This window comes from Miniopterus natalensis, chromosome 9 (genome assembly GCF_054644295.1).
Source record: "Miniopterus natalensis isolate mMinNat1 chromosome 9, mMinNat1.hap1, whole genome shotgun sequence".
Lineage (NCBI taxonomy): Eukaryota > Metazoa > Chordata > Mammalia > Chiroptera > Miniopteridae > Miniopterus > Miniopterus natalensis.
In genome coordinates, this window is record NC_142089.1 from 82,310,375 (window position 1) to 82,320,446 (window position 10,072).

A 10,072-nucleotide genomic window follows, 5' to 3' on the forward strand; every position below is an offset into this window, starting at 1 on the left:
TATTTGGAACCCACAAAAGGAGCCACAGCACCAAGGTCAGACTGTGGTTCTATGCACCAGGCCATTTGACAACAGGGTATAGCAACTCAGTGTAGTAAGCTCCAATGAACTTGGTACTTTATTACCTTGCCAGGTACATTTATAACTAAGCTTAAAGACACAGTCTATCCCCTCAAAGATTTTACCAACAAATATCACACATGAAACCAGTGCCTCTCTCTGCTCAGAAGGAGGCTAATGAAGGGCGGGGTTGTTCAGCAGGCTTGTGTTAATGTGTCTCATTCTGCTCTCTTTGTGGGAGAGCACTGATAGAATCTCTTGGAAGCAGGGGCGTTAGAGATCATTCAGGTTCACAGTGATAAAATTTGTGTTAGGCAGTTGAACCCTTCCTCCTAACAAACTTATGCGGAAGTCCAAGATATAAAACAAAAAACAACAGTGGTGGGGAGCAGACCGCGCTCCTTTGATCTCCATTTCCTGCTCCAGCCCCTGTGCACCCTGCTTGTCCTGCCCTCCCTCCGAGATGGCAAAGCACTGACACCACGTCCCACCTGTCTAGCTAGTCAGCCTCTGCTTGGGCGTCTCCTGTTCCCAGACAGGCTCACCCATGAGGCTGGCCCCAGCTCATTTTTAGAGGATTTGCGTTGAGGAGAGGCTGGCACCTGTCAGACTCTTTGGAGTTGGGGTGGGCCCCAGGAGGCAGTGGGCTTAGAGGTGTCAGAAGAGGCTAGGCCTCCACAGCTTGTTGGACTGTGTCCACGCATCGTGTGTATTAGTCTGCTGGGGCTGCTACAACCAGTTCCAGAGACTGGGAGGCTTATATAGAAGCTTATTGTCTAGTAGTCTGAGGCTGGCAGTCTGAGATCAAGGTGTCAGCAAGGTTGACTCCTTGAGGCCTCTCTCCATGGCTCACAGATGCCACCTTCTTCCTGTGCCCTCACATGGTCTTCCCTCTGTGTCCGTGTCCTGGTCTTCTTCACGGACACCAGGCATACTATGGTGGGCCCTAATGGCCTCGTTTTAACTTAGGCACCTCTTTAAAGACCTATATCCAAATCAGGTTGCAGCCTGGGGTGTGGGGCCAGGGCTTCCACGCACAGGTTTGGGGAGGGTGTAGTTCAGTCCATAATAGTGTGTTTCGGAGGTGCTTGGACCCCAGGGGTCAGAGGCCAGCAGGGGGGGCCAGCTCTGAGTCCAGACAAGCAGCACCTTGCCTGGGCCTGCCCTACCCCTCGCCCCCTTCGCTGCCTGGCCAAGTGTGCTCATCCTTCAGGCCGCCTCCTTTCCCTCCACCTCCGACCACTCATATGTCTGAGCCCGCACAGCTCCTTATGCCTTTTGACAGCCGTGAGCATGTGAATTTAGTTTTCCTCCTGTTGAGCATGTTGACATGTGTCCCAGGATGCAGCCTAGGACATGGGGAAGGAAAGAGGGTGTGAGAGCAGGAGAGGCACACAGGGCCCAGCCTCTGTGGGTGGCCAGCGGCCGCCAGCTGGTGACTCAGAGCCAAAACGCAGGGCCCGCAGTCCAACTCCACATTCTGGGCTGGGAAAGAATGGAATCGCATCCAAGTGCGCAGAGTCGCACCCGGGCCGGCGTCGGCCAGAGGGGTGAGGTGGGCATGAGCGCTGCCTAGAAAGCAGGCGGCCTCTGGGAGCCTGAGCACCGTCAGCGGCGGCGAGGAGCAGGGGCAGGCTCGGGAGCCTGTGCTGGCCCAGTCACACGGAACAGCGTGCGCATACCTCGTGCCTGCTTCCTTGTGTGCAAAATGGGGGTGATATCTATCGTTCAAAATATTTTTTGAGGAATGAGTGGATATTTGTACAACACACAATAGCTGCCACTGTTATGGATGGAAGGCTTGTGGGGGTGCAGGTGATTGGGGCCCCCAGAGACCCAGGGCATCGCTCAAGAGCAGGCCAGAAGCAGGTTGCGTTCAGCACCATCATTAGTCTACGTGTGCGGGTGTGTCAGTCAGGGATCCCCGAGAAACAGAACCGATAGGACACACACACGCACACACACGGGCTTACTTCCTATAAGGAATAAGGAATTGGCTCACGCAGTGTGGAGGCCCCAACGTCCAAGATCTTCCATCAGCAAGCTGGAGCCGAGTCAGGAAGGCGGGGCCCGGGAGAGAGGAGGTGTGGTTCCAGTTGGACTCGGAAGGCCCAGGACCAGCAAGAGCTGATGTTTCAGTCTGACTCTGAAGGCAGGAGAAGCCAATAGCCCAGTTTGAAGGCAGGCAGGCAGGAGCCTACTTTGGTTTTCAATTAAACAAAGATGCTCAGACTTACTGGAAACACTAGGGGCTCAAAAATCATTTAGAATTTTATCACATCCAAGGTGGAGGAGGAATGCTACAGCACATTACTTACGGCCTTGTTTGTATCTGTAGCTCTCAGGGCTTAATTTGAAAACAGTGGAAGGTGAGACTGAGGAAGGGATGGTAACAATGTTTCTCCTTTGCTACCTGTTGAGCATCAACCTAGGATACAGACGACCCAGGTTTGATTCCCAGTCAGGGCATGTGCCTGGGTTGCGGGCAGGAGGCAGCTGATCAATGACTTTCTCTCATTATTGATATTTCTCTCTCTCCCTTCCTCTCTCTGAAATTAATAAAAATATATTAATTAAAAAAAAAAAGTGAGATCCACCCTGGCCTGTGAGGCTCAGTGGCTGGAGCGTCGGCCCAGACACCAAAGCGTGTCGGTTCGATTCCTGGTCAAGGGCACATACCTGGGTTGCAGGTTCAATCCCTGGTCCCGGTCAGGGCACATGCAGGAGGCAACCAGGCGATGTCTCTCTCGCACATCAGTGTTTCTCTCTCTCTGTCTCTCTCTCCCTCCCTCCCTTCCACTCTCTCTTAAAAAAACAAAACCCTCAGGTGAGGATCAGCAACAAAAAGTAAGATCCTGGGACTGAATCAAGCAGAAGTAAACTGACCCCTGAATTTATACTAGGAGGTTAGACATTTTAATTTCTCAACAGATCTAGAATCACATCTTTTTCTAAAAGTGTGAAATGCAACAAGGAACCTGTGCTGGCAAACGGGCTCCTGTGCCGTCCAGGCCCCCTTTCCAGCGGCACCGTGTTTGCCGGGGGGTCTCCTTCTGGTTCTCCTGGGGAATGGGACTGAGACACTCCCCGCGGAGCATGTGGTTGGAGCCTTTCATCTGGGGAGAGCCTAGGTCAGCAGCCGAGGTGCGGCCGGGACAGCTCTGTACTTACTCTGCCTGGTATGGAGCTGCTCCCGGGCGGGCCACAGGCCTCAGCACACGCTGCGTGTCAGACCTAAGGGGGGGCATACAAAAGAACTTGAACTTGAAGTTACCCCCAAAGGTCTCAAGGGGAAGAGCAATTTCCTTTGTAGTCTCGTCCATCTGTCCATCCACCCATAATTCAGCTCCGCTCTGAAGGCAGATGCCTCAGAACAGAACCCCCATGTTTTAATGAAGGAGACCTAGAGATACTACAGGAGGAATGCAGACGCAGAGGCAACAGGGGGGACTGAGTGAGCCCCAGAAACGGGAAGGCACATGGTAACCAGCGTGACTATCCAGAGGATTACCAATGGGCAGATTGGGGTCTCCGCTTCCGTATCCAGCTTAGCACACATTGGAGGGTGCAGTTTAGCCCAGACACGCCCTTCTCTGACCTTTCAGCATCTTAGCAGTTGGACCTTTCTGTCTCCTAAAAACAGAGGCCTTGAGCATCCCTACAAGCCCTGTTTCTTGTGTAGGGCAACTGGGATCCTGCCTTTGGGGTTGGTGAGGCTTGCCCTTCTTCAATGAACAGCACTACAACTGAGTTTGGAATGTCCTAGTTAACTATAAACGGCCTTAACATTCCTAAGAGCCTCTGGAAGATGCTGAGAGCATAGCCTATCCTTTCAAGTAAATGCCCTTGGTTATCTCTATACCCCAGCCCACCCCATGTGGTTGAGGTCTGAGGACAGGTCTGTTCCCCAGCACTTTCCCAGGTTCTCCCAGTGCTCACTGAGATCCTGAGCGCTCTGGCCCCAGGTGGGGAAAGGCCAGAGAATCAGGCAATGTGGTAACTGGCATTTTGCCCCAATATAGTCCTTTTAATGTCCCAACTGTCAGAACATCTCAAACTTGTGCTTCTATCCTAGAAGCTTTCATTCATTTAAAACTTACTTCTGTACTTTTACAGCCAATAAATAAAATGTAGAACTCAGAGAAGGCTGCCATTATTAAAGAAATTGCCAACCAGCCACGTTTGACCACAACCCTGTTGAAATGAAGGAGCCATAGGAGACGCAGTGACAGCTCAGAAAGAGGTTGCTGGTGCAGGCCGCACTGCCCGCAGCCCGAGGAGCACGCCCACCCGCTCTAGTGGCTTGTGTTTAGTTCAGTTCTCCAAGACGACAGGGTGATTTGGAACCGTGAACGACACTCTGGTGGTGGCTGAGTTGATCTGGGTCTTGCCCTGTTCTCATCCAGTGGATTCCGGACACTCTGTGTCGTATCGTCTTCCCAACCTTGTTAAAATCAGCCTTATTCAAATGGACTCTAGGTAACCATCAAATCCTGCGCCCCACTTAGTCAGGGTCTGTTAACCGCCTGTTTCGTGATGCAATTCCTGGTGCGCGAGTGCTGTCACTGTCAGCTCAGCCTCCAGGTCAGCGGCACTCCAGGCTCCCTCAGTCGTCAGGAGCATCTGTACTGTGGACTGTGTACCTTACGTCTTCTCCCCAGTAGTTAGGAGAAAACTGTGGCAGGTTTTCGCTGTAGATTTCCAGGTAATGTGGGAGGGTGAGGTTTTTGGTGCTGTGCCATTAATCATAAGCTTTTACTCTTCAGGCTGCATCTGATGCCAGAAGGCAAACACAACCTCCACTTACGTTTTGCAAATGAATTCAACAAGTTAGCAGAAGACTTCTTGCAATGAAAGTGTCCCCGAGAACACGGGACCTGGGATTCTCCTTGTGGGCTTCAGCCTGTGGCTGCCTCTGAAACCTGCCTCACTCACACCTCCACGCCCCTGCGCCCAAGCCTCCTGCGCCTCCCTCCACTGCTCCTAACCCAGTGGGAAGGAGACACTAAGCACATCCTCCAGCTCTAACAGCTACAAGAATTAAATCTCATTTCTTAGCATTAAGTTGTGAATTTCTACCATTGTCTTAAAAAATAAGTTCCTATTGTGATTTACATCATTTGCAAATAAATCTTAGGTGAGCATTGGCGGTGTTCCTGACTGCTATTTTGGGCACCTTGAACTCATACTGTACCTTTTATCTGACAGGTACAAGCAGTCACTGGTCTTTTTTGTTGTATGTATCACTTTGTACAAAGGAAGCAAACAGAAGGAAGTCCTTGCCCAAGGTCCTCATCGTTACTGCATTCCTAGAATACTTTGGGCCAATAAAAATGAAAAAATATTTCTTTTTATCTCCTTACTAAAAGAACTATTACTTAAAACATTAAGTACAAATTCTATTTTGTTAAAATAACTAAACCCAGAAACATATTCAAGAAGTATCTAGTGAAAGAATAAAAACAGAGAAACCGCACTATTTTGGACACATGCTTTTTAATCAGTATAGTGTGTATCTTACTTTTTAGAGGAGTTCCACACGATTCCATCAACAGTGAATTTCTGAGACAGGCGGAACAGCACCAGAGATGCGCCAGGACAGAGCGCGCCCGCCGCGCCACTCGGGAGGGGGCGCCCGCGCGCAGGTGACCCCGCTCCGGAGGGGGGTGCCCAGGTGACCCTGCTCCAGAAGGCGGCGCCCGCGCGCAGGTGACCCCGCTCCGGAGGGGGCGCCCGCGCGCAGGTGACCCCGTCCAGAAGGCGGCGCCCGCGCGCAGGTGACCCCGCTCCGGAGGGGGCGCCCGCGCGCAGGTGACCCCGGTCCGGAGGGGGCGCCCGCGCGCAGGTGACCCTGTCCAGAAGGCGGCGCCCGCGCCCAGGCCGCCCCTCCGAGCGCGCGCTCAGGCCTCGTCCTCGCCCTCCTCCTCCTCGAACTCGCCCTGCTCGTCGGCAGTGGCGTCCTGGTACTGCTGGTACTCGGACACCAGGTCGTTCATGTTGCTCTCGGCCTCGGTGAACTCCATCTCGTCCATGCCCTCGCCCGTGTACCAGTGCAGGAAGGCCTTGCGCCGGAACATGGCGGTGAACTGCTCCGAGATGCGCTTGAACAGCTCCTGGATGGCCGTGCTGTTGCCGATGAAGGTGGCCGACATCTTGAGCCCGCGCGGCGGGATGTCGCACACGGCCGTCTTCACGTTGTTGGGGATCCACTCCACGAAGTAGCTGCTGTTCTTGTTCTGCACGTTGAGCATCTGCTCGTCCACCTCCTTCATGGACATGCGGCCGCGGAAGATGGCGGCCACCGTCAGGTAGCGGCCGTGGCGCGGGTCGCACGCGGCCATCATGTTCTTGGAGTCGAACATCTGCTGCGTGAGCTCGGGCACGGTGAGCGCGCGGTACTGCTGGCTGCCGCGGCTGGTGAGCGGCGCGAAGCCGGGCATGAAGAAGTGCAGGCGCGGGAAGGGCACCATGTTCACCGCCAGCTTGCGCAGGTCGGCGTTGAGCTGGCCCGGGAAGCGCAGGCAGGTGGTGACGCCGCTCATGGTGGCCGAGACCAGGTGGTTGAGGTCGCCGTAGGTGGGCGTGGTCAGCTTGAGCGTGCGGAAGCAGATGTCGTAGAGCGCCTCGTTGTCGATGCAGTAGGTCTCGTCCGTGTTCTCCACCAGCTGGTGCACCGAGAGCGTGGCGTTGTAGGGCTCCACCACCGTGTCGGACACCTTGGGCGAGGGCATCACGCTGAAGGTGTTCATGATGCGGTCAGGGTACTCCTCGCGGATCTTGCTGATGAGCAGCGTGCCCATGCCCGAGCCGGTGCCGCCGCCCAGCGAGTGCGTCAGCTGGAAGCCCTGCAGGCAGTCGCAGCTCTCCGACTCCTTGCGCACCACGTCCAGGACCGAGTCCACCAGCTCAGCGCCCTCCGTGTAGTGGCCCTTGGCCCAGTTGTTCCCGGCCCCGCTCTGGCCTGCCAGGGGGAGAGGAGACCATTAGACTCTGGAATTGCGAGTCCTGCCATTCTGAGTCTCAGAGTCTCAGGTTCTTCCCTTTTATGTACCTTTTCTTACCTACCGGAAAACCTTCTGTATCAGTGACCCCGAAAAACACTGGAGATCATAGTAAGTTCAGTTCAAATGGGGTTTTCAGTTGAACAAAATTATCTTAAGTAGAGAGAATTTAAGAATAGACACCATTCTATAAAACCTTAAATTAAGGCCCTGCCTGAGCGGCTTAGTTGGTTGGAGTGTCATCCTGTGCACCAAAAGGTAGCAGGTTTGATTCCCAGTTGGGGTGCATATGGGAGGCAACCAATTGGTGTTTCCCTCTCACATCAATGTCTCTCTAGAAGCAATAAAAACTCATGCTCAGGTGAGGATTAAAAAAAAAACCAACTTAAATTATGTCCCATTACCAGGCAAGGGCAAAGGTGCAGTGAGGTAAGAAGAGAACAGGGGCTCTAAGCAGAGCCCTCACTCCTGGTCATAGCCTGGCCCTTGCTTCTTGAGGTGGCCACGACAGTTCCTCTGAAATGACCAGCAGGCTATTAATCTATTAGAAGCCCTCTCATGGCCCTTCATCCCTTACTCTACACAGGCTGCTCTGGGGTTCGAGGGCTGCCCAGCCCTCTGCAAGCTGACTGTGCTCTCAGAGCTGTCCCAACAGTCACTGCCTGTGGATGAGGTGCAATGAGGCCACCACTCAGGAATGTTTGTGGACAGTGTCCACCTTGGCATTCAGCACTAAAAACACTGATTTCCACAGTGTTTAGAAAGAAGGAGCCTCACTGAGCCAGTTCCCATTGATTGTGAATACATACCAAACACGAAGTTGTCAGGCCTGAAGATCTGGCCGAAGGGTCCGGACCTGACCGAGTCCATCGTGCCCGGCTCCAGGTCCACCAGGATGGCCCGAGGTACGTACTTGTTCCCTGCAGGGAGTAAAAGGGGGACTTAGACCTGTGGTCCGAACGGAGTCAGACAGGTAGTGCCATCTGCGCCTTTCACAGCGGAAGTCATCACAGAGAATTCCAGCATGTGAGGCAAAAGTACCAGAACAGGGGAGTGTTTCGACTCTAAAGGAGGTAATGAGCGTGTCTAGTCACGGCAAACACGCAGGGGCCTTGGGGACTGCCGTGTATTTTTTAGCAGTTGACATTTAACATGAATGCAAGAAGCATTTCTCTGTCATCTGTATGTTCCTAGTACAGTGCATCTGCCGCAGTGTGGGAAGCAGGGTTCCCAGAGAAGCAAGAATCATTCCGTAATCACCAGCAGCTTCGTTGTAGTACACGTTGATCCTCTCCAGCTGCAAGTCGCTGTCTCCATGGTAACTGCCGGTGGGGTCGATCCCATGCTCATCGCTGATGACCTCCCAGAACTGGAAATTGAAAGAACACATGATGGCCTAGCCTCCTAAATTCAGTCAGGGCGGCCCTCTTCTCCCCTGGTGTCCTTGGAGCAGCAGCCATTGTGGCCAGCCGGTTAAGGAGTCCCCCCCAGACAGACCAGAGAGCTGTGCACCCCTGTTCCTCCAGCAGAGGCTGCTGAGGGGCCTGGGAATCGGCAGAGCATCGGCCATAGGATGTTGACAGACTGAAGAGCTGGGAGGGGCCCCGAGGACGAGGGTGGGCACAGCAGCTCTCCCGGGGGGGCTGGGAGGCTGGCACCCCAGGCAGGGCTGATGTCGCAGCATCCCAGCTGACGGAGGGGTCCTCGCAGGACCCACACCCAGTTGGATCTCACCCCGTGGCTGCCTTGGGAGTGTCTCCTGGCACAAACCCACCCCGCCCTCCCAGCAGCGCAGTTTTATGCCCCTGACACCCACACTGGCCCCTGGCCACTGCGCTCAGCGGGGGATGGGTGGGGAAGGGCAGGCAGGAGCCTGGGGCAGCACCGGGGCAGTGGATGGAGCTGGCCCCGGGGAGGGTGCCGGCTCCTTTGTGAACTGGCAGCAGGAAAGGGGCGGGAGACAGGGCGGGCAGCGCGCGGTTCTGACAGACCTGTCCTTGCTCAGGCGCGGCCCACCCCCACCCCCAGCCTCCTGCCTCGCCCGCCGCAGAGGCCCCTGCAGCCCCACGGGGCCTGCTGCCTGGGCGCCGGGGAGCCAGGCCGGCGCTGGGTGCAAAGCGTCACATCTAAGGGGTGCTCTAAGGAGATTTTCTAGCATCTCCGTGTCCCAACAAGCAGTCTGAGTAACATCTGTCACCTCAATGACACTGCATTTTTCTCATTCAAACTACAGACAAAAATATCCAAATTAAATTCCACGAGGCCACTGGATTAATATGGCCGCAGCCTCTATCCAAATTTCAGAGGCTCATGCACCAAAAAAATGCCAGCTACAAGCAGCTGGCTGGTGGGCGAGGAAATTCAAAGGCCTCGTTTAATGGCACAGGGGCAGGTGGCGCGGCTTCCGGAGCCCGAGGCGGCCGCGCCGAAAATGCGCCACTGGGGCGGGCGGGCACCCCCGGGACCCGCTGCCACCCCCGCCCCGAACCCTTGGGACCCGCTGCCCTCCCCAAGCCCGAACCCTTGGGACCCGCTGCTACCCCCGGCCCGCAGCCGCGGGGCCCACGGCGCCCTCCCGGCCCTTCTCGGGGGCGCGCCCACCTTGGCGCCGATCTGGTTGCCGCACTGGCCCGCCTGGATGTGCACGATCTCGCGCATGGTGCCGGCTGCGGAGCGGGTGGCGGCGCTGGACCTGGGGACCGGGAGCGCGGCGGAGGGGACCCGAGCGCGGAAAGCGCCGCCGCGCCCCCGCTCGGCCTTTTATGCGGGCGCCCGGCGGCGCTGACGTAACGGGGCGGCGCGCGGACTGCGGCACCGCGAGGGGGAGCCGGGGCGCGGTGCGAGGTGCGGGCGGCCGCCGGGCCCGCCGCCCCTGCCGCCCTCCCGCCTCGGGGTGGGGAGCCCCGGGTCCGCACTGGGGCCCGCGGCGGCTCGCCGAGGTTTCCGCGTCCTGGGCAGGGCCCCGGACGCCGGTACTTTGTCTTTCTGTCCCGGGTGGGAGTTCCGCGGGT

General features: G+C 55.9%; 2 protein-coding genes across 2 annotated transcripts in view; one reads left to right on the top strand and one right to left on the bottom strand.

Moving 5' to 3' along the window:
- The window catches only part of BPHL (biphenyl hydrolase like), a 39,934-nt gene extending 34,530 nt beyond the window's left edge, over nt 1–5,404 (top strand). The window contains exon 7 of the mRNA XM_087820707.1: nt 4,827–5,404. Coding sequence (XP_087676833.1) covers nt 4,827–4,914 — 88 coding nt within the window. The 3' untranslated portion in view covers nt 4,915–5,404. The remainder of the gene's footprint in view (nt 1–4,826) is intronic.
- A 133-nt stretch (nt 5,405–5,537) lies between these two features.
- On the bottom strand, nt 5,538–9,758 carry LOC148092524 (tubulin beta-2B chain-like). Its single transcript, XM_087820706.1, has 4 exons — nt 9,663–9,758; nt 8,322–8,430; nt 7,871–7,981; nt 5,538–7,021 (listed from the first exon to the last, which is right to left on the bottom strand). The coding sequence occupies exons 1-4, from the start codon at nt 9,717–9,719 to the stop codon at nt 5,961–5,963; spliced, it is 1,338 nt and encodes a 445-aa protein (XP_087676832.1). The 5' UTR covers nt 9,720–9,758; the 3' UTR covers nt 5,538–5,960.
- Nucleotides 9,759–10,072: the final 314 nt, after the last annotated feature.